This window comes from Acanthopagrus latus, chromosome 23 (assembly GCF_904848185.1).
Source record: "Acanthopagrus latus isolate v.2019 chromosome 23, fAcaLat1.1, whole genome shotgun sequence".
Lineage (NCBI taxonomy): Eukaryota > Metazoa > Chordata > Actinopteri > Spariformes > Sparidae > Acanthopagrus > Acanthopagrus latus.
The window spans coordinates 16,244,617-16,267,974 of record NC_051061.1 but is presented as its reverse complement, the minus strand read 5'-3'; the positions used below and the strand labels follow the sequence as shown (position 1 = coordinate 16,267,974).

The 23,358-nt window shown below is 42.9% G+C and overlaps 2 protein-coding genes across 3 annotated transcripts; both read right to left on the bottom strand.

The window, feature by feature from the left end:
• Positions 1 to 526: 526 nt before the first annotated feature.
• Positions 527 to 10,143, bottom strand: ubtf (upstream binding transcription factor). 2 transcript variants are annotated; one of them, XM_037088100.1, is made up of 21 exons: positions 9,740 to 10,143; positions 7,883 to 7,941; positions 7,297 to 7,469; positions 7,119 to 7,202; positions 6,866 to 7,021; positions 6,702 to 6,766; positions 6,451 to 6,577; positions 6,242 to 6,352; positions 6,006 to 6,139; positions 5,769 to 5,910; positions 5,630 to 5,671; positions 5,381 to 5,491; positions 5,080 to 5,235; positions 4,842 to 4,988; positions 4,517 to 4,627; positions 4,347 to 4,435; positions 4,063 to 4,252; positions 3,930 to 3,977; positions 3,774 to 3,827; positions 3,561 to 3,683; positions 527 to 3,469 (listed from the first exon to the last, which is right to left on the bottom strand). In XM_037088100.1, the coding sequence occupies exons 2-21, from the start codon at positions 7,917 to 7,919 to the stop codon at positions 3,338 to 3,340; spliced, it is 2,232 nt and encodes a 743-aa protein (XP_036943995.1). In that variant the 5' UTR covers positions 7,920 to 7,941; positions 9,740 to 10,143; the 3' UTR covers positions 527 to 3,337. The 2 variants fall into 2 exon arrangements, with proteins under 2 accessions (XP_036943995.1, XP_036943994.1); XM_037088099.1 differs by having other exon boundaries at positions 527 to 3,472; positions 9,740 to 10,142.
• Positions 10,144 to 12,006: 1,863 nt separating this feature from the next.
• Positions 12,007 to 21,578, bottom strand: slc4a1a (solute carrier family 4 member 1a (Diego blood group)). Its single transcript, XM_037088098.1, has 21 exons — positions 21,374 to 21,578; positions 20,209 to 20,287; positions 19,840 to 19,889; positions 18,626 to 18,729; positions 18,494 to 18,540; positions 18,237 to 18,402; positions 18,014 to 18,149; positions 17,856 to 17,925; positions 17,733 to 17,775; positions 17,458 to 17,642; positions 17,162 to 17,369; positions 16,133 to 16,336; positions 15,895 to 16,043; positions 15,589 to 15,783; positions 15,232 to 15,477; positions 15,025 to 15,114; positions 14,654 to 14,820; positions 14,332 to 14,573; positions 14,065 to 14,234; positions 13,159 to 13,332; positions 12,007 to 13,071 (listed from the first exon to the last, which is right to left on the bottom strand). Exons 2-21 carry the CDS (start codon positions 20,233 to 20,235, stop codon positions 12,994 to 12,996), a joined length of 2,751 nt encoding a protein of 916 aa, XP_036943993.1. The 5' UTR covers positions 20,236 to 20,287; positions 21,374 to 21,578; the 3' UTR covers positions 12,007 to 12,993.
• Positions 21,579 to 23,358: the final 1,780 nt, after the last annotated feature.

Here is a 23,358-nt window from a genome sequence, read left to right as displayed (position 1 = left end):
AGTGTTACCCTTTCAGATTTTGAAATGTTCAAAACTGAGAATTTGAGAAGGGAAAATCTGTTTCTTGTCTCATAAACATACCAGACTTGTGACAAGGGATCACATGCACACATTGCTTTTATGGGGACATGACCCCAAAAAGACTGTGATCAGGTGCCTTAAAGGATAAGCTCACCCAAAAGTGAAAGTTCTCTTATTATCTAACCCGCATGGCAACAGAAAATCAAGTGAGGATTTGTAGTCTACAAAACATTCTTGGAGCTTCCCCCCATAGAAGTGTTGCAACATTTTCCCTGGACAACTGAGGAAAATGGGGTCTGTTTTAAAAATTCTAAAACAAATCAAAGAAGTTTTTTTTTCTTCAGAATACCAAGAAAAGCCCAATATACATTTTCAGACACACCTACAAGTGCATTTTCTTTTTTTTTTTTTTTTTTTATGTCCACAGTCTATTTGTTCCCACATCACTGTGCTTATCCATGTTCGGTTTGCCTGTATGAGGTTGCAACACAACACACACACCTCAAACTGTTAAAGATCATTTTTATTTGCCCAAAGACTTGAACTACAAGGACATAAGAACACCCTCAGCTATAGAAAACATCGAATTTTGTCAAATGATCAGCAGTACAAACTTGTAAAGCTTTGCTGTCTTAGATATCTCTATAAACCAACAGAAGGGAGAGAAGAAACAACTAAAACAGGTGAATTAAACCAAAAACTCTCCCCATTGAGTGAAAAACTCACTGGCCTCAGAAGTCACAGATGAGGGTTTGCAAACTTAAAGCACTAACAAAACAATAAGCACTCAATACAAAAAAACAGTATTTACAGAAAAATTACAAGTTTTTAACCCCAAATTCCTCTGGCAACTCAATTCCCCAAATCCCTTTTTTTCTTTATTTTTTTTTTTACAAACTCCTACAGATCAATATCAGCAATTGCTTTCTTCGTCCCTCCCCAGATTATTTAAATAGTCCAGGCTGGTTTTGTTTCAGACAGTGATGAGATTCATAATGATCAAAATCAGTCCAGTACCAACAGATTAAGAGTCACCTTGTACTCTGTCTGTGGACCCAAAAGGACAGTCACTGAAGTCCTGTTGTTTTTTTTAGGTAACCAATGACACAACAGTGCAGAGGGAAAATTACTAAAGACCTTTGGAGAGAAAAAAAAAAAAAAAAAAAAAAAAGATTGAACAATATCTACATTCATGGTGTTGGTAAGATGTCCCCACACAGGCACAAACATGCATGCTGCAGTCACATCATGGTATGCAACAAATAAACAGTAAAAACAGCACACATTAAAGCAAAGAAACACACACTCACACCCTCATATATACACAGTTCTGTGCATGCATGCACACAAACTCACACAGAGGGACAGATTTACTTTTAAGTGCACACTTTTTTGGGATAAGCATCAAACTAAAATCCAGATGGATTACAGTCAATACCATTAAAAAAAAAAAAAAAAAAAAAAAACCTTTGATGAAAACCCATTCAGTCCGACATCCACAAACGATTCCAGATGGATCAGAACACGACAATTTAAAACAAACCTATTAACAATTCAAACAAACCGCAAATAAAACGTAAAACAACGGTTCGGAGAAGAAACACACACCGACTGTGTGACGCATTCTTTAAAAACAGAGACAGATTGAGCTCAAAAATGTGGAAAACAAGCGTTATCCCCTTCAATGACAAACTGCTCTGGTCACACAATAAACACTGTTTATTACTGTCAGGCCAGAACAAACTGCTGAGTCAGGCAGAACTGTTTCAGACTGATGGATTTCTGTGTACAAGACATGTCAGTTAAGTTTGACAAATGACACCCACACATGGCAATGGATCCTACAGCACCCATAGAAAGTCTTCACCTCCCTCTGGGCTTCTTTTGTTTCACAATCTTGAAGCACTGTGGATGTAGTCAGGCTTTTTCAGGGCATAAAACCAACCAAATAATCAGTATAAACATGAACACAAATTTAACTACATTTTGTCTTATAATAAAACAAAAGTAAGAGAAGTTGAGTTAATAAGTAATTTGAAGATGAAGGAACAATCCTGATACACTGAAATCTAGTACTCAGGGTAAGGATACACTATTTCCAAGGCACAGAATGTCTGCAGACTACAGTTGGGACAATAATTTGAAACATGTACAGAATATGGCACAGCCGTGCATCTTAGAGCAGGCTGTGTGGGTTTCAAGAAGCACTCAATTATTTGGTCAGATTTCAAACCAACAGAGAATTTGTAGCATGAAAACATTGCTCATATATAGTTTATAAACACCTCAACCGGCCGTTCTTTCAAAATAAAATGGGATACATTGTCCATATTAAAGAGGACAAAAACTGTTTTATGCACTTAATTCAAACATATTTGGAGATTTCATTTCTTGTGACAAATTTCCATGAGACTGAAAATAGTTTCAGTTCTGTATTGAAACGTCTGTCAGGCTAACTCAAATAGGAAGCAAATGAGCACTTTCAAATGTTGCTGTATTCCTTTAAAAAGTCCTTTTAAAGACTAGCAAAGCCTCATCACATCCACTTCCGTTCAACATTGTAAAACAATAAAACATGAAAAAGTCCAAGAGGGGGTCAACACTTTATGTAGGCACTCTTATCTTTTAAATGAGAACACAGGTACGTAACAAAATTTTCCAGCAACAAAAAAGACATTCATAATGGCTTGATTTTTTTCCTGAAAAAAATACCACCTCTTTAAGAACCAAATGATAAAATCTACATCAAAAATTGAGAATAGAGAACAACGCAACAATGTTCTGGAAAAAAAAAGAAAAAAGAATAATGGAAACATTCTGAAGAGTGCAATTTTTCAGTACCCTGCACACCCCCCCACCCTCCCTAAAGTGATCCACCATACTATGTTCTTTGGCTCTATGAAGCCACCGGTCTTCAACTAATTACCAGAATAATATAATAAAACACTGGAGAGTTATTACTTCCCCTCTTGACATTAAAACTCTAACCTTAATCCACTGAAGCTGTATGTCAAGATTGAAATGTTCGTGACATCACCAAACCAGTGGGATGCTGTTTTTGGCATAACGTCAGCGGCTCGTGCTGTCGGATGACCGTCACACCGGGGAGGGAATGAAACTGATGTTGGACATAAGGGCAGGGTCCCTCCAATGAGAAGATCACCAACACAAAATGGGTGAGTGTGAAGTGGATGAGGCAATGCAGGGGCTCCCCCTAGTGGTGGGAGGAGAGCAGGGTTGGCACAGTGGCAGAGCTCCCTTGACTCTTGGCTCAGCTCAGCGCTGCTCAGTTCGTCTCATGATGACGTCGGCCATTTCAGTCCGAATCTGAGTCCGACGACCCCTGTGAATTCGATTCGCTGCTGCTGTCCTCTGATTTGTTCTCCTTGTCTTCCGCCTCGTCGTCGTCGTCATCGTCATCATCGTCGTCATCGTCATCATCCGCCTCCTTCTTTAAACAAGCAACAGCAAAGAATATATATTTAGCACCATCAGCCTCAGTTATCTCTGTACTCTGGCAAAGAGACACTCAAACTCACGTCATCATCGTCATCATCATCATCGTCGTCCTCACTGGAAGAGTCTGCTTCAGATGAAGCCTTCTCCTGCTCCTCCTCATCATCTTCGTCCTCATCATCATCCTCCTCCTCCTCCTCAGTGTCCTGTGGGAAGACAGATTTTCAGGTATGGATGTTGACATAACTACGGCCGATTTAAAAATCAAGAAGAAGAATGAGAGAGTCGGTACTTACAGATTTTTTGGCCTTCGCTTTAGGGCCTCCTGGTTTCGCCGTGGTTCTCCTTTTCTGAAACAACAAGCAGTCAAACAGCCAACGTGAGATGTCAGAAAGATTAAAACTTTACAGAGCCAAAGTAGGATTTCTAATACAGTGAAATAACTGACTTACTTGAGAATTATATTCTTTGTAGGTGTTTCTCTCTTGTGAAGACAAGCTCTGTGGAGGGATAGAGGTGAATGTTAGATAGGTGCTGAAGTAGATTAGACGAAACGCCCTCAAAAAACCAACAACCACTGCTTACAGCGAGCCACTGTTCCAGCGTCACTTTGTACTGTCTCTGCTTCTCCTCAGCGATCTTCTTGTAGCGGTCCTTGTCCTTCAGTGGTAACCTCTGCCAGCGGCTGCCGATCTCTGCCATCCTCTCTTTCATTGGGAGGTGATTCAGCTCTCCATTGGACAGCATCTCCTGAGAGAACTTCTGATATCCGTTTCTAGAGTCGAAAATGTGCAAAAATCACGACGTTACAGTTTCAAAGAATCCAAAGAAAACAGACAGCACCTACAAGTTGGATGCGACAGACTCACGATGGTGGTTTCTTGGGTTCACCCTCAAACTTCATCTTTTTCCCTGAGGCAATGGCAGCAGCAGGTGAGCGCATCTCACACAGGTCTCTCTGTTGTAGACAGTTAAATCAACGGTTAGCTCTTTGGGGCAACATACAGATACTATGGAGTTCTATTGAATCACCACGAACCTCGTATCGTTTCTGATCCTCTGCTGCCTTTTTAATCCACATAATTTTCTCCTTTTTCTCCATGGTGCCCCAGGTGGCTTCCATAGCTTTCTGCGCCTTTGGCCGGTCACTCTGCAAAACAATTTCATATTAAATACACTTGTGGTAAGTATCTTATGTGTATTTTCTGTATTTTTTTTTAACCAAAATTAAACTGAATTTCCAGGTTTATAGCAGCAGGAGCATGGAAACCTGTGATCTCTCTCTGCCTCTTTGGACAATTTTAGTATCAACCGTTACACCCGTGTTATGGTGTACAAAACTACCAGTTTGTATTCAAGCAAACCTTAAATCTGGCCAGGTAGTCTCCGATGACACTCTGCTGCCAGATGTCCTGTGCAGTCTTGGGTGGGTCCGGCAGACGACTACGATCCTCCTTCTCTTTCTTCTCTGACTCTGCCTTCAGGACTGTTTCTAGACGTTTATACTTCTCCTAAATGACAACAAGATAATCAGACAAGCGTACATATCAGGATCATATGCTCCTGTTATCCACAGTCCATGTTATTGCATTGCAAGGCTACCTTCTTCTTATCGGGCAGCTCATTCCACATGCGGGCCAGGAGTCTAGTGAGCTCGCTGTCAGAAAGGTCGGGACGCTCCTGTTGCAGTTTGGGACGCTTCTCCTCGGAGAAGATGAACATGGCTGAAATCGGCCTTTTGGGTTTCTCTGGATTGGCCTGAAAATTACAGAGCACAGGAATATCAGAAGGGGATACTGTAACATCTAAATAAGCAATTAAATGATCATACATTGAACCTTTGCTGTCTGATAGCATCAGGCATCTAACATGTTGAGAACAGGGCTTGTACACTTGGTCTTACCTTTGCTTTGGCGTTTTTCTTTTTGGAGGCAGGACTGCTGGCTCCACCGCCCCTCTTAAAACCTATCTTCTCCTCAGACAACACCCGCTGCTGCTCCTCCTCTGACAAAGACTACAGATACATATAGCAGAGGAAAATACACATAAGAAAACGTGGCAGCAAAAAGCAGCACGTATAGCTGTGACATGTAAACTATAAGACGGGGTATAAATTTAAAAGATGACACAAGAACGCAACAACGACACTCACACTGAGGAATCTGTTCATCTCAATTTCATACTCTTTCTTCCTCTGTAGAAAAAAGAAACAAATCACAGTTTTAGACAATATTACATTAATATTTTTTCTGTGTTTTTAAACTTATATGACTTGCTAGTTCTGAGCTCACCTGTTCACAGCGTTTCTGGTAGGCGTCCTTCTCACCCTGCTTCAGCAGCTTCCACCGCTGGCTGCACATCACCATACGTTCTGTGCTGGGCACATCCTTCATGTTTGACATCAATTCCGCGCAGAACATTGAGTAACCGTTTCTGAAAGCATATGCACACAAAAGATTAGATTTAAATAACTCGCCAACAGTTTGGTGGCCTAAAATCGGCATCGTGTACTCCCAGCTGCGACTCACGGAGGGGGCTTGTCAGGTCGGCCGTCGGATTTGTCTTTCAGGTGCCTCTCGGCCTTGGTCAAGGTGGACTTTACGATATCGTCTGCCGTCATGTTCAACTCTGGGTGTTGCTGGATGTACTCCCGCATTGTCTCCTAGAACAAAGGCAATCAAAAGAAAAGCAGTCAGCGCTGAAGAAAAATGGAAGGGATGTCATCACTGTTCTTCATAATTAATCCACAACAGTTTAGTCTCACCTCGTACACCTTCCTCTGCTCCAGAGACTTTGTGATCCATTTGAGCCTCTTCTTGTCAGACAGCTGTGTCCACTGTTTTCCAAGACTGTCCTTAATGTCTTTGGTGGTCGCCTGGTATCAATAAAAAACATTTAACACAGGTGGTATTACAATTACAGTTTAAAAGGGGGCATTTTTTTCATGCTGTGTTGTAGAATCTCTAAACTCACGTCTGGGCGTGTCTTTAGGAAGGCCTTCTTTTCATGGTTGTACCACAGCTGCTGGGGTGTCTTGGGCTTCTCTGGTACATTTGAACCTTTCTTGGTCATACTCTCCATGAGGTCTGGGTGTGCTTCCCTGCATTTACACATCATAAACCAACACTTAAGCACAATTACCATTACCATAAATATTGTACACATGCAGGTCTAATATTCTCCCCGAGTCTACAACATGTCAATATGATTACTAGAACTCTCACCTGAACTTCATCATGCTAGTCACAAATGATTCTTTGTCTCTTAAGAAGTCGTCCACATATTTTTTCTGAAGACATGAAAAGAAAGCAATATTTGTTGTTATAAAAACTGTATGAAATAGTACGAAGCACGTATGTGTTAACCGAGGCATCTGTTTTTGTCTGACCTTTTTCTTGTCTGGCAGCTCCCTGTACTTCTTGGAGAGGATCTTAGTTAGGTCTAGGTTGCTCATCTCTGGGTGCAACTTTGCATACTTGGCCCTCTTTTCCATGAAGAAGCGGAAGTATGGCGTCAAGGGCTTCTTGGGGAAATCTGGATGTTTCTGTGTATTGCCAGGAAAATAAAAAGGGGGGATTGAGATTTGAGCTCCACTAGGACGGCTGGGTTTTCCATCGCATGAAATATAGATTTTAATTCACCTTTATTTTCTTGCCCTTGTATGGATTTTTGATGTAGTCCTGGGCGTCGACTATCAGCTCTGTGAGGGTCCTGAATTTCCGAATCTGTGGATATGTCGGGCAAAAGCACGCTAATTAAACGGAGCACAAAATAAATGAGCGGCGACTATCAATGTGAGTATATCAATACATTACAGACCTCTTTTGAAACCTCCTGCCACTTCTGCTTACACATCTCTGCTGTGTAGGAATTGAAGGCCACCTTCTGCCAGTCAAGGTGAGACTCTGATGTTTTGTATTTAGTCAGGTCTTTCTGAGGCAGGGCTACTTTCATGGCCTCCAGCAGTTTTAATAAGTCCTCCTGGGCCCACACTGTAACACAAAACCAAGAGAAAGGATGCAAAAAAAGATTATTGAAACAATTAATCAACATGCTGAAACTGTCTGTTACACAGCTAGCATAAATTTCCCATTGTTTTCAAATGATCTCAAATCATAGAGAGATCCCTATCATATTCACATAAAATAATGCAACACGTTACTTTTATTGCATATAGAAGTACAAAAATACCAATATCCCTCCCAAAGTTTTTAAAACATTTTTTCCCCCACTGACCATTCATCACTTTCCACTCACCTACTGTTTTTTGTAAATATCTCTTTTTTTTTTCTACTCAACTTTATGCATATTTGTCTGATTTCTTTAAAAAAGCCCATCTGATCTAATATATTCCAGCCAAAAAAATAATAAATAATTCCCAAGAGTAAACTGTGGAATACCCCACCGTGGATTTGGGTCGTTGCCTCCATTGCTCCATTCATTTGTGGGTGTAATGTCTCCTATCTACAAAAGCAACAAAAATCAAAGTTATCAAAATACATCTTTCACAATAACAAACTTTAATGGAGACGCACACACACAAAAACATTAAAAATCCATAAATATAGCTTCTTTAAATGTTCTTTATTCTTCTACAGCCGTGTTTTTTAAAAAACAGCATTTTAAGGATACTGTGATTTAAATGTATAAATTATTAATACGCTCGACGCTGATTTATATTTATACGTTTTTAAAAGTGTTTTTGTTGGGATGTAAAAGTGTAAACTCTGGCGTTCAAGTGGTGGCATTTGAGATTCGCCTCGACATAATGGTTTATGTTCATTACACCGCCCCTTAAACGTTTACGCTACATGGTGAGACATAGGCTATTGCTTGTGACGGCTTCAAATCTCAAATAACACTGCGGAGGGCTTCAACTAGCACAACTAGCTTCGACAACGGGAGTCTTCGTCGAGCAAATGTTGCCAGTCGGGAATTTTGGCGTATCAGTACTGTCCTGATCCCGCAACTAAAAAAGTATCGTGGACACGCAGGAGCGACCATTTTCTCGCTCGGTCCGCCCGGTAATGGAGGATTTTTCTGTCGGAACGGAGGGTTGGGGAGGATACACGGAAGGAGGAAGCGAAATGGACGTGGACGGACAGGCAGCTGTAGGCGACCAGCTGACCACGGACGGGGGATCTGCTTTCGGTCTCCGACGAGGGGGAATGGTGGCTTGGAAGTACTGCAGCCAAATGCGCCACTCGCTCACTCGGTAGAGGCGCCTGATCACCGATGGACGCGGATCTAACTCCGCCATGCAACCCTATAATCTTCCCCTCGAGTGTTTACCGGGGCTGGAGCGAGGACGTCGACATACAAGTCGCTTGCAGTTAATAAATGTGTTTTGCGTGTATTTATTGAGCGCTTTGAGCGAGTTTCGGGCGTTTGTTGGGCTGTGTAAGAGCAAAAGCCAGTGCATTCTTCAGCGAGGCGTAGCCGAACTGTGCTCCAATGATGGCGGCTGCTCGTTGTTCATCGTGTCCTTGGTGGCCCCAGCTCACTGTGGCGTCCACGATGCGACCTGACTACGTTAAAAACTACCAAAATCCACATTTATTTCACTCATACAGAGCCTCCTCGACGTTAAAGTTACACCTGGAGACAACAGAATAACAATTATGTTGAATTTCATTATGATTTTATATAATATCGCAACATATGGATGGTTAAAAACATTTGGGAGCTGAAGCATTACATGGCCAAGGGCAACTTGGCACGACAAAAGGGACTTCTCTGATATTAACTATAAATATTAAATCATATAATACAAAACTTTGAGCTTATTTAACAAGAAATGAGGGCAGACCTCTGGACTAACAGATCAAAACAGACATCATTCAAAAATATTGTATTTTAAGTAACCTCTTTTTTTTTAAGTTAAATTAACGACAGACTTAACAGAGTGGAAGAAAAACGGTTTTTGAACAAATTTGCCACAACGTCCCCGAGATATACATTTCATGGTGGATGGCTGGAGGGACTTGCGGAGGCACAGGAAGAAAGAAGAAAATGGAAAATATTTTTCACGTTTGCCAAACATTACAGCCCCTTGACGAAACGGTTCGTTTTTTTAACCGTTACCCGCTAACGTATTCGTCCACGACACCATGCCGTTAAAGCTACGTCTGAAAAAATACTAAGCCCAACCGCCGAAAGGAAACACTGTAACATCCGAGGCAGAGCAGCTTCACTGGCGCGACAAACGGCTCCAGGTCCGCCATGCTTCAGCTCAGCGCTTACAAGGGGGGGAAAAACCTACCGTGACAAGGTCCAATGGCGCACTGCAAACACAGAAAACTGAGCTTAAAAACTAGAGCCAGGGCGTTGCAGACTCCCTTCCCTCGGTCCAAAAGCGCATAAGAAAGATCAAGAAGGCGGGTTCTCCGAGCTCGGTCGTCGGCGGTTCTGGGCTAGTCAGTGAGAGAGAGAGGGGGAGAGAGAGGGCGAGTCTCTGCACGGTGAGATATTAAACCGAGATCCCTGATGGCTAACCGAGAGAGGCGGCTGGCTGTTCCGCCAACAGCCGCATGGAGGTCTCGGCGCGGAAACCACCGCTAATTCCCCCACGCTTAAAAAAAAACCACCCGAAACAACCCGCTTACAGCACGAAACGGTCGCGTTTCGACGCGGGGAATTTGCATTTAAACGGTCGCTCGGTGTACTTTTGATAGAACCCAACGGTTTACCTCCCGGTCCGACGTGCAGTTTCGTCCCCGCTGTAGAAGACAAGAAATCCGGCTATGGCCGACCTCGTCTGTGCCCTACCACAGCGGTCGGTTTATTTCGCTACTACAAAGAGGGCTACCGACCGAGCCGTGGTGAAAGAAAAACAACACCACACGTATAAAAAAGGTGGATTTTTCTGTTGTTTTTTTCTTTTAGAAGGTTAGTCGAGTTTGTTTATCGCGCTCTCTCGCCGTATTGTGAAACCGAGCGGCTGTTTTGTTGGCTTACCTGCGTCTCGGCGTGAGCCTCGGTGTCGTTGTGGAGGAAGAAGGGGAGGGTTGAACGATAGCCAGCACTGCGCCGTCGGTCCCGGGCTCCAGTCCCCGCAGAGATGGTCCTTCCCCCCCGCCTCCATCTCACTTGCCGTCTCCCTCCACTCAACGCGCAGCAGCTCCTCTCTCTCCATCCAACCATTTCGCCACGCCGAGACATCCAGATATTTTTCCCCCCGACCTTGTTTCTGAACCCAAACCGAGGGCGATTATTCTTTCTTTCACGCCCGCAGGCTCGCCGGCTCTTGTCAGAGGGCTCCAGCCGAACTTTGCACCACGGAAATCTTTAGCGGGGCTGCAAGTTTCATGAAAGTTGTGCCCGATCTAATTTAAATTCCGCCCGGTTATCTTACATACTCACATGACTTAACACAATTAACAAACATTTAGAAAAAAAAAGTTTATAATTTTCATCAACGTCAGATTTCCACTTTGGAGCGATCTATCTGAGAGGTCTTCACAGCAGCCTCCATGCATTTTCACATTGCCCGAATCCTCTAAAAGCAAATTGTAAGAGGCTGTTTGACAGCTTCATTTTGACACAGCGTGTTTTTTTTTCTTTTCAACTCCACCTTGTGTGTTTGTGGGCGGAACCCCCGGCCGTCCAATCCAGTCAATCCGATTCAAGGAAAACAAATGACTTTCAGGCACTCGGCCTTGTTAAACCGTGCTGCGTTCGGGTGCTGTCGGAAACGTTGTGATCAGCGCCGAAGAACAGGCAGAGCCCTTGAAAACTAATGTGTTCAAGTGTACAAATAAAGCTATACCTTAACTTTACACTACTCAGAATTAGTTAGGGATAATTTAGTGTTTCACATGATTGTTTATTCTGTGACATGTATTTTTATGTTTTGAATATCTCCAAAAATAATATGTCACATTTCATTTGACTTCTGTTATGTAACTGGTATCCCAATATCCTTAACTAAATTGTGCAGTAAGATAAAATTCAAAGAAACAAAAAATATGTAATAAGTCCCTAATCTGGGAAATGATCCTACTCAATTTTCAAAGCCTCCTGTTATTGCAGAAATTATTAACCCAATTCCATCACTTTCCAGTTTGAAATGGACATTTTTCACCTCAAAGTCTGTAGATAGAAACCAATGTTCCACTAAGTATGACTGCTCATTCATGTCAAATATACTACATGTTGGGCTCATCCTTGTTTGTGTCGATGAAGGTATCTTTATACCATGTCTGTCACATATATGTCGATGTGTTATTCTGTCTCTGTGCGTAAAGAATTTGGATTGTTCGAACCTTGTCAGTCTGTCGTTCCAATGCCTAAACTCTACTTGGTCATATGTAATTTAGATAAAGTAAATAAACACTCACATATCTTGACAAATTTCCATAACTGGTGCACAAGAACGCCTCAAGCTGCTTGATGTTGTAGTTTACGTGATTGCCCTGAACGCAGCATGCAGCTGAGTGGCAGGCATCATGGTCCAATTGAACACTCTTCTCTTGTTACTCATGGTAAAATGAGCTGTGAGTGATGTGAAATGCATTGTCTGAAACCAAGCACTGTTGTAGGCTGTTTTTATTTTCAATAAAGTGAAAATCCAAAGCATGTACAGTGTTTCAAGCACACAAACGCATGGTAGAACATCACAAAAAGGCATAATAAGATACATGTACAAATAAGACTTTTACCTGATTATATCATCAGTAAAAACATCAGCTCAAGCACATATCTCATCATCCAACATCTACGCTACCTATTACCCATCGTTTAATTAGAAAAGCAATTACACACTCAAAATAAGATATAAGTGCATTACACATCTTACTATACACATTCTAAAAAGGTCGGCTGAACAAGAAAGACCACGTTGTTCAGTAAACCAAATGAGGCAAACTCGAGTAACACAATTTAAAACTAATTTTGAGACTAAATAGAGGAAAGGCTACTGTATGTATGTGGAAATCTCACAGATATTCATCATTTGTGGACATGTAAAGAGCTGAATGGATCAAATCTGCTTGACTTAAATAGTCAACATTAAGTACGGTGGCATCACATTATTATGACGTGCAGATATACAATGTGGCATCATTGGTGGTCACTCAGATATACTGCTATGCTCTAAAAGAAGGAAACAAAAACAATACTATAAATGGATTTGTCTGGTGTCTGAAGAGAAATAACTGCTCATTTAAAGAACTCAAATGTTCCTCCTGCATCATAAAACATAAAACAGCTTGAGGTAAGAAACCAAAGGAAGGTCATTTTTAATCAACTAAAACTAACGGAGTCAAATGAAGTGATGAAATGTAATCTTGATTACAATATGGACTATATAATTGGGGCTCTGTTGGGGTTCAGAGTCACAAACAGATTCGCCTGCAGTATAAACACATGATTTCTATAAATGAGAGGTGATTTCCTTTAAATAAAAGTAACAGAACAGAACATTACATTTTTCTTTTTTAAAGACTCCTGATTACTTGTAGTCAATAATTGATTTAATTTATGTTTGAGAATAAAACATTAATGAAAAGAGGTTATTTATGGCAGTGGGGACTCGTCGTACACGTCCTTCCCAGGTTCCTCCTCAAACGTCACTTTGGCGTCATCTGCGTCCAGCTGCAACGCAAACACATCCAGTTACAACAAAGAAACCTAATGTTTATCTTGGCAGGGAAAGCACCAGACACACAGAGAGCTACTTACACATTTCATTTCGAGGGGAGTGAAGAGAGTGCCGGTCATGGCCATGCGTAGAGGGATGGTGAGAATGAGAACGAAAGGCAGCGCCAGAGAAAAGGAACTCATCTTCACCATCCACAGGATAGCCAGGCAAACCAGCTGGATCAGAGTGAAGAGATGCATACGCAATGTCGACACCTGCACAGATGGCAACAGGGGAGAGCATTAGCAGGGACAAACGCAAAGATAAACGAGAAAATTAACAGAATGCTAATTTATGGTGGGGTGATTTACTGACAGCTAGCTGTAGGCTAGAAAGCACTAAATTGGTGGAAACAGGAACACCTGTACAATTTAATGTGGCAGTCTTGCCCATGGAAGGATTTCTCATAGGTCACATGAATCCCTCGGCTAATACCTTCTTGTTGGAAGGTCAGCTAAATGACTCCATAGAGATACTAAATGACCATAAAGAGGATAAAAACAACTCATAAGACACACACAGCAATGACAAAGAGAAGTACAGTGATCACAAAGAGACTCAAAAAAACAAATAAAAAAACAAAAGACATGTTAAAAACCATAAAGAGGTGTAAAACAGCTACAGGGAGACACATAAAAACCACAAAGGCTCTCAAAACGACCACAAAGAGGTGTGAAACAATCAAGACAAAACACAAAATGACCACAAAAAGACATAAAATGAGCCCAAAGAGCAAAGCAACTACAGAGTAAGACAACACGACCCCAAAGAGACACATAAGGACTATAAAGCAGCACAGAATGACCACAAAGAGGTACAAAAAATTGTAAGGAGACAAAACATATTTTAGGCTACAGTGATTTATCTCCTTACACAAGGGTCTTCCACATGTAAATATGTTAATTATAAGAGTGAGGTTCTGGACTTTATCTGAGAGTGTTACATACCCTGGTGGCGTAGGCATCAGAGGGATGGTACTTCTTTGGTGTGATCAACAGGAGCATCCTGTCCCACATCTGGATTCCACTCAGAGAGGTGATACCCATGTAGAGGAAGATACCAAACAAGGCTGTCATGGGAATCATCTTCAGAATGGGCTCCATGTAAATAGAAACACCTGGAAGTCATAAAAAGGGAATGATTATCAAGGGGACAGGGTCATTTGACTGTGACCCTGCTGTGTCGGCGTCTGAACTGTAGATGGCAGCACCTACCAACCATGATGGCAACCAGAAAGCCACTGATCCTCTGCTCAAGCACCTTCTCAATCTCTGGTTTCGGCCCCTTGGACATGACAGTGAGAGCATTGGCGTGGGTGACGGATCGCACAGTGGCGGCACTCAGCCAGGGCACCCCGAAAATAGAGGAGATACCTCCCATGGTGACTAGGATGAGCAGATCCCAATGAAAACCGGATCCTTTTATCATCTTCCTTTCGGGTTTGCTCACAATCAGCCTGGCAGAGAAAATTCAAAGTCTTACTTTCACTTCACATGCAGTAATATTGAAGACGTAAGTATCCAGCGCGTGACTCACGTGGTGATCTGGGACTCCAGGAAGATGAGGATGAAGACGAGCAGTGCTGGGACACAGCAGGCAGCCATCATCCAGCTGGGGAACTCCTTCTTCTCTCCCATGGGGTTGATGAACCAGCCTCTGACTGCGGGGTTGGTCACCTCAACACCTTTTGGCACAACCAGTTTCTACAAGGGGACAGGACGATGTTCATTTGGACCATTTGCAACCAAAACATAAGAGAAAGACACGTAAAAGGTTTGCAGAGATTTTTTTATATATATCCAAGCCAATACATTTTTTGTATTTCTTAATAAGTCTTTGTGGGGACACATGACCTGTGGTCTAGAACTTATTAGGGATGACTTAACTCCCCACAGCACAAAACTTACCTGAGTGTAAGCATCCTCAATGCTGATATCCACAGCAATCATGAAGAAAATAGCAATAGGGACACCGAAGTCTCCGATCAGACGACGGATCTAGTGAGGAGAAGTAGGCAAAATTCAGCAAAGGAATGTACATTTTTGCCATGTGAATTACATTCGGATATGATTGCCATTTTTTTGTAATCTCCATAGATGGGAGATTGATTTTACCGGGCCGGGGAGGAAATGACCAGTCTTGAAACTGCGGAGGAAGTACGCAATGAAGAAGCAGCCAAACATCAGACACATGGACAACAGGGCAGTGTTGGGGTAGGGCCTTTCAATCTCCAGCTCATGGATGGTGACGTTGCCATCTCCGTGGTACTCGACGTGCTCCTTGATGATCGGGTGGAAGGGGTTTTCCATTGAGTCGTTCAGATGGTCGTAGTTCAGAATCAGAGGGTGGGTTTTGAAGATCTGAGGAGGAGAAGTTGGGGAAAAGCAAATTAAGAGATCGCAAATGAGGCCAGTATGGTGGTGGCTGAAGGGAGATCATGTCTGGGATGTGAGATGGAGGAAGAGATGGACCTTGAAGAGCTTATTGAAAGTTTCATAGATGAAGATGAGAGAGATGAGGATGGAGAAGATTTCCTGAGTGAAGCGGGAGATGAATCGGACCAGGAAGCTGCCTTCCACCGCCACGATGATGACCACGATCACTACCAGCCACATCCCCACCCAGATACGACCCACGAGGTACTCAATGCCCTGGGACTTGCAGAACTAGTATGGGATGAATGAATAGAACAGACATTTATGAAGAAAAAAAACTGGCTTAATAACAATTTATTTTTTGGTAAAGTTTAGATTCAACATCTGACAAATCATACTCACAGCGAAAAAAGCCTCCTCAAACACCAGCAGAGGTCCAGAGAAGCCAATGATGAGGACAGGCTGGGCGGCGATGAGACAGAAGATGACACCCTGGATGCTGGTGGAGATCATAAGCTCTGACACGCCCATCATTTTCTCTGTTTTGTCAGCTAGGGTCAGACGAGAGAGAATAATTAACTTTCAATGAACTCCCCTAAATGAATTGATCCTCGGAGAACAAACAACATCTCTCTCTTACCCAGAAGCCCTCCAAAAGTGATGGCCGGGGACAGGGCAGCGAAGTAGATGAAGATGACGGCAGCGAGGACCTGAGGGTTCAGAGCGTCTGTGTAGTCGCTGATGTAGTGACGGAAACGGCGCTTGAGGTCCCTCACCATCCCACCGAAAGGATAGCCTGTACGGGCCAGAGGGTCCTCCCGCGGCTGCTCTGGAGCTTTCTCAACTGCATGTGCACACAAATAAAACTTGTATCAATATTAATTCTGCATATTTTTTATGTTGCTTTCAAGATGTCTAAGTTTTTTTTGTTAGATTTGTCCCTTTTTACTGTCTTGTCTTCCCTTCCTTGTTTTTTCTTTTCTATATTTAACAATGATTGAGCTGATCTTCTCAAAATTAAGAAAACATTTCCCTTAAAATTGTCTTGGCTCTTGCCCACCTCTGTTGCCTGGTAAATGTCCTTTATTCGGTCATGTAGCTAGCAGTGAGTTAGATGAAAAGACTGGTGCTACTCTCATATCTGTCTGCTACAAATACAGCTAGCCCAGAGCCACCTGAGGCTCTGAGCTAGCTGGTTAGCATGCTAACCTCATTAGATATCCCTGCAACATTAAACTTAAGTCTTTGACATAACGTCAAAACTGTTGTCTTCACATCCTGTTGACCTGTTAGTTTATATCTGAAAGTTTTCAACTAAAATTGTTACATATTTATTATTACCTTGAAGAGACATGCATGCATTTAAAATCGTTGTGTTGTTACATTATCCTAATTGTCTACATCATGCTCAAATCAAGAGAAATACTCTAACTAATAATTTTATTCAAGGAAATGCAGTGTTATTTGGTCGCTATAGCTTGTGGGAGAGACTTCTTACGGCTGAAGTTTCTTAATGTTCATCTAATTAGTGAGCCTGAGAGGTGGTGGTAGGTTGATTTTGTAAGCATAAATGTTGAACTTTTGCTTCATTAAATATGTAAATCTGTGAAAGGAGGAGTAGGAAAATGAGATTCACTGTGCAGCTGTAAGGACTGCTCTGTATGCTGACCTTTGACCCTGTCGCCAAATGCAAGACGGGTGTCACAGGGACGGACTCTGTCTCGCAGCATCCTCTTCTGGAACTGGATGATTGGCTCCAGCATCCCCTGGTCTTGGATCTCAGTGGGCGGGATCACAATGCTGCAGTCCATGAAGTCAGCGATGGCGTTGGTCAGATCTTTGTCAGTCTTGGCCAGGAAGGCCTCCAGACAGAATACCTGTTGAAGCAGAAACACAGGACGCTTTAGCACGCCCGCACCAAACTCAGGAGCTCAGGACTGATAGCAGGAACGTCTCCTCTCTCACCCAGTCGGCCATCAAAGCGCCCATGGCACGTCCACTCTCTCTGTAGTCCATCTCGCTGTCGCTGGGGCCGACCAGCACATAGACGAAGCGAACAGGGATGGGACTCTCTAGGGCTGACTCCATCACCACGGAGTCACTCAACCTCACAAAAGCCACCACTGGCTTCTCCAGGATGTCCAGGACACCTATGAAAAAAAAAAATCACCATTTTTATGTAAGCCACATCTGCCCCAGAGGTGGAGACGCCTATGTGCACCCATATGACACAAACATACCTGAGAGGACGACTGAGGCCTCCATGTTGTCAGAGCCGTCTCTCTGCAGAGAAACATCAGCAGGACAATAAATATAATGATATACAATAATGTGGATAAAACTGACAAAAAACAAAGTCATACCCTCTTGGAGACAGAAAAGGTCTGCATCTCAATGTCTCCAGAGGGAGTAACCACAGGACCCTCAGACTGACTGGAAGGACAGATAAAATGAGCATAATAAGCAGGATGGACACATTTTTTATGGCATTGTCTTCTAGCTGACAGAGAGGGAGGAATACCTGCGTCTCATGAGGAGAGCTCTCAGCAGGCCATCCCGATCGCTCGCACGGATCTCGTTCTTGCTCAGCAGCTCATCGACCACCTTCTCAGCCACAGCAGACAGACTGCCGGCGTTCAGGTCGAAGATCATGGCACCTGAGCACATTCAAGTTGCTTTTTAATTTGGACACGCTCACCGAAACACTTCGCTGATTTCTGCTTCATTTAAGCTGTAAAAGTCACCTGTGCTCATGGTCTTGCGGAGCTGGATCAGACTTTTAAAGGTGAGATAGGAGACGTGAGAAGGGCCCCATTTCCCTGTGGCGGTGTTGAGGTTCTCCTCGTAGCCCATCCAGCGGCTGGTCTCCTGCCAGCTGTTGCCCTGGAGCTCATTCAGCTCCACGTAGGCCTGTGGTAACGGAACATGGTTAATCAGAAAAACACACCGGCAGATAGTGTTGGTTCACTTTAATGATGGGTGGTGAAGGATGTTGACTAACTTGAGCATCCCCTCTTGTGGTGGCGTTGGTGTTCACGTTCATGTAAGCTGGAACAAAGACAGGTGTGAAGTGTTTTATAAAAAGTCAAATCAACATCAAGTGACTGCTGCATGTTCTGCGAGGTGAACCTACCACCTGGTTCATAGGGGATGACAACGGCCTCCATAGGTGGCTCATTCTCCTCCTCCTCCTCCTGCATCCTCGACTCCAGGTCATAGATCTGGCCTGGTGGGGTCCTGGTGGTGAGGAGAAACAGAAACATCAAACCATTCTCTCTCTCTCTCTCTCTCTCTCTCTCTCTCTCTCTCTCTCTCTCTCTCTCTCTCTCTCTCTCTCTTTTGAATACGTCAAATAAACCCAAGAAAGAGTCTTAGTTCAGGCTGATCAAGTTCTCCATAACCTCTATAAAGTTTGTTTTTAATGCGATTCTCTACTTGGCCACAAGAGGGCGAGATTGCTTAAGGGATATCTTATCGGTGACTGCTTTGGCCAGAGAATTTCTGTGCCCTGAGTTTAGGCTCACAGGCATGTTTACCAAATGCAGTATGAAAAAAAAAAAAAAAAAACTTCCCTAGGAGGATGGGCCTACGCTGCTACCTCAGAGAGGTTATTTACCACTTTCTGACTGTCACTGACGTCAAGATTCAAGTTAATATGTCTGCTGTCAACTGAAAACCTAAATCAGACCGACATTGTCCATGATTCAACATAGCTATACCCTGATTAAAATAAATCAGTCAGTCAAAATAACATTAGCATCTGGTTGTTTCTAGCCCTAACCAAAACCCATATATCAATTTTTTTTGGTCACTTAAGGGCAGTTCAGAGAAGCTGTTTACATCACATTATCACCGTATGCAGCTGTTCTGATGAACACGCCAACACACACTCAGCTATTCACACGCTTAGCAGTCTTGGAGCGACATTAGCTCCCATTTGAACTGTTTTTTTCTGGTCACATGGTAACTTTAAGTCCTGTATGTGCTGCCCTTTTAGCTCAGGTTTGGTCTCCACCCACTCTTGAGGAAAACGTCTAACTCAAAACAACGAGCTGAAAGGGGCTAACATGTTCCATGGAGTTGGAGGGAAATGCAGAATCTGTCATCGCTGTGGGTTACGTTAGACCACATCATTGCTTAAACTATGATCACATCACTTTAACTGCTTATCAAGCCTATATTTAATATTTTGATTGGAAGGGTTTTGTTCTGGTGGCCTGACATTCTCGGTTCAGGGCACAGACCCATTACCTTTATCTTAGCAGAAAGAGTAGCAGTTTCCCAGCACACATGAACAGTCATACAGAAATACTGAAGTGCTGCTGAAACATGAGAGAGAGGACTCACAGTCTCACTGGTGAGGGTAAGGCTGAATCTTCATAGGACATGTCACTGCCCTAGACAAGAGGGAAGAAAAAATGTTTAACAGAAATGGAGCAGTTAAGGGAAATATGTACATTGCTGCTGGATTTATTGAATTTTCATTGAATATATGAAATGCCACAGTCTCCATCAAGGCCAGTTTCCCAAGATCCCTTCATAACCTTCACCAATTGTAAGGCCTCTACTGAGGGCCCATCTAGTTTATTTGGAGTGTCATTTTCCTGAAATGTTGTCTAAGCACAACTGTGGAGCTTCAATATGACAAATATATCTGGCAACTGTGAATCTTGATAACGAAGACGGTAAAATTAAGAGGAAAAGAAAACCACCAACCTCCTCAAAACTTAAAGCGTTTTCCATGGATGTTTTCAGATGTTGACTCTTCAAACTCTCAGCTACTCTTATGCATTCCCTGAGACAGAAAAAGTGTAACGTGGGTTATTTTTTCCTTGTAGCAATTTTAGCAAAAGAATCATTATTCTGTAGTCAAACTCAGCAGTGTGTTTTCGCTACTGTGCCGCTACAGAAACCAATGAGAAACCTCGTCTGATGCCACTTTGAGCAAGATACCGCCATCAACCATGACTGCCTGCAGATCCACGGCTCAGGACAGATAGTTAATCAAGTGCTGACAATGTGAACTACGTTATAGTTTAAAAAGAAGCTGCACGGAGCCTTATCTCTGGGTTACACCCGTCTCCACCTCTGTTCTGTGCAGTAACAGTACAGTGAAAAACTTTTAAATGCAGCTACTGTAAAGTCAAGTAATATAAAAAAAAACAAAAAACTACAGCTACAAATTACATTTAGATAGAATTACAAAAAAAAAATATTATAATCACTGTGAAATTGGAGTGAATGTCAATTTCACAAACAGTTGAACAAGCCGGGTGCATTTGTGCAAAATTGCAGACAAAATCAAGGTCGAGTGAAAACCAGACCCAACTCCACTTTACAGCTATACACGTGCATTACATTGATAAATAAAGATTGATAGCAATGCTCGAAAGATACAAATCTACAGATGTGGCCAGCACATCTGAGCGCATCATGGTGCTGCATGTTGAGAACACACTGGCATTTAACGGAAGCAACTCTTGAATCTGTAATCAGTGAAAGTAATGATAAAAGACAAAAATATGTGTCTGAAATATTTCTTGGTGAGAATCTTCAATGGCTTCTACTATCAGAAGATAATCATACCACTTGACCTCAACTGAGTGTAAAATTTGTCTGCACAGTAAATATGTGCAACAGATATCTTTATCTGTAGGTGTTTCTATTATTTATTTTTTTTCCAGAAGATTATTTCAGCTCAAGATAACGTCGACCGAGTTCCCGCCTTATCTCACAAACATGGTAGAGACATAAAAAGTTAGAATGTCCTGCTGTCCTATCGGGTTACATTCAAATATCTCTCCCGTTTGACCTCTGCCATCCAGTCCAGTGGCACCACTAAGTGTGCCTGACCCGTGCCCGGAGCGGGCCACACCCTTACCTGCATGCAGGTCCTCCCACCTGGCCTCCAACGCTGGAAACAGGACGATCTCTGTTCTGTCAGCCCAGACGAGCCCGATGATAAAGTGAGCCGGGGGGGGAGACCAAAAGTTGAGTACAGAGAGAGAGCAAGAGGAGCGGGAACACCCATTTGAAACTACGTCGGCCCTCAGATGCGCTGTACCCCTCAACCCCTCTGGTTGCTGAGCGACCTGGTGTGGGGGGGTGGTGGGGGAGATAAGGCCTGTGTGAGTGAGAAAGCAGCCCTATCATTCAGGGACACCTTGAGGAGGGATATCCCAACCCTAGTTTGGCCGCTCCGCCCTCCCAGCATGAACCAGGTCTGAACATGGATGGGAGCAGTAAGTGGACCAGCAGGCCTAACTTCACCACGTCTGAGGGGCACACTGAGGGTATAGAGGGGGGAAAAAGGGGGCAACTTGCTATCAGGGGGAGAACATCTTATTACGTCATCTTGTTTACGTACTTGGGATTCCCTTACCGTGATGCGGGGAAGTCCCTCTCCCCCCACGATGATCTCGACGAAAATGATGAGATAAACACATTAAACTCTGCGATTTCATTGCAGCTCTAAAGCCGGCTTGGTTTGTCTGTAGCACATGCGATGTGAACATCCTCTGCAACTGACTGGACTGGAGGTGGCTGCCGGTGGTCCAACCCAGACTGATAACAGACGCTGACACAGAGGGGCAGACTGGAAGACGAAGACAACATCAGAGGCACAAAAAACAAGCCAAAACTCAAAAACATGAAACATCATCATCTGAGACGACAGGTTCCACAAGTGCTTTGCAAGAATAAAAAAATAATCTATTTGACTCTTGACTCAGTTCAGCGGAATTCAGAATGCTTTTATTTGCACACATGAACACAGAAATAATTGAACCGCAAACAGCAAAAAAAAAGAGACAGTCTAAAGCTACTTCTCCTGTCGAAAGAAAATGTATAGTAATCACATCAAAATCCTTTAATGTGCACCTACATCAGAAAAAAAATACATCTGCAAATATTTGACATTTCATAAGTGTAACTTTTCCACACCTCCTTCACCGTAAAGTCCATTTTAACTGAACGTGCACTGAAGGGTTCAGGTTTCCACTTCACACTTGCTGTATGCTGAATATTGGACCTGGATTGACTCAAATGATCTGTGATGTCACAGTTTGTGCTAGAAGGCCCGACTGTTAGAATCAGATTTTCAGAGAGTGCAGAAGAAAAAGTAGACTTTGGCAGTGAACGGGGAAACGGCTCCACATGTCGTTCTAAACAGTGAAGCACTGAATGGAAGGAATGAGATGAAAAACATATTTTGGATTGGAGGCGGGGCTTTAAAACAAGTAAACCAAATGGCCTTCACTTAAAGCAGCCATAGAGGATGTATGTGGGGTTCTTTCATAATTTCATACACCTTTCAGAGGACTTTATTATTGTTGTTATTGTGCTGAGAGGAAAACTGTTGCGCCATATCTGTTTTTGTCCTTATCACACTTGACTCTAACTTGTGAGGAATTTTAAAGGTGTAGCTGACAATTATGGCAGAGTTCAGACAGCCGATCAATGGAGTAGAAACGATCAAGAGCTTGTGCTGTCTGCACACGAGTCAGTGACATCAGGTCACGCAGAGATTAATGAAGCTTCACCAGGACAGACAACAGCCGTGATTCTTGCGGACGATAGCCTCCATTCTCTCTCCGAGCTTCACAGAGGTCATCCTTCCAGGGGAACGTCCTGAATCTGCATATATGCATGTCATGCAAGATGCGCCTGTTTGTAGAATGCATGCAGTCATAAGGATGTAATTTGCCTCCATTTTTGTCTTTAAACTTGCAACCAATGTGCCTCTAGTGAGCTCTCTCATCAGAGCTCAGTCCCCAGAATTAAATCATGCCACTGTGCGATTGCACGTTTATGAGCTGAAATTCCTGTTTCAATCCACATCTAGCTACTTTAAGCTTCCATTCAGAA

What these genes read in the sequence shown, in the direction of transcription:
- slc4a1a (XM_037088098.1), bottom strand. Translation starts at nt 20,235, where the DNA reads ATGGAAAACGCTTTAAGTTTTGAGGAG. An exon ending in CTGGAGTCCCAGATCACCAC is followed by an intron (nt 14,574 to 14,653) that starts GTGAGTCACGCG and finishes TTTCTCTGCCAG; the next exon opens with GCTGATTGTGAGCAAACCCG. An exon ending in CTCCCCTCGAAATGAAATGT is followed by an intron (nt 13,072 to 13,158) that starts GTAAGTAGCTCT and finishes TTTGCGTTGCAG; the next exon opens with CTGGACGCAGATGACGCCAA.
- ubtf (XM_037088099.1), bottom strand. Translation starts at nt 7,919, where the DNA reads ATGAATGGAGCAATGGAGGCAACGACCCAAATCCACG. An exon ending in GGCAGGAGGTTTCAAAAGAG is followed by an intron (nt 7,203 to 7,296) that starts GTCTGTAATGTA and finishes ACATATCCACAG; the next exon opens with ATTCGGAAATTCAGGACCCT. An exon ending in ACCAGAAACGCTGTGAACAG is followed by an intron (nt 5,672 to 5,768) that starts GTGAGCTCAGAA and finishes TTTTTTCTACAG; the next exon opens with AGGAAGAAAGAGTATGAAAT.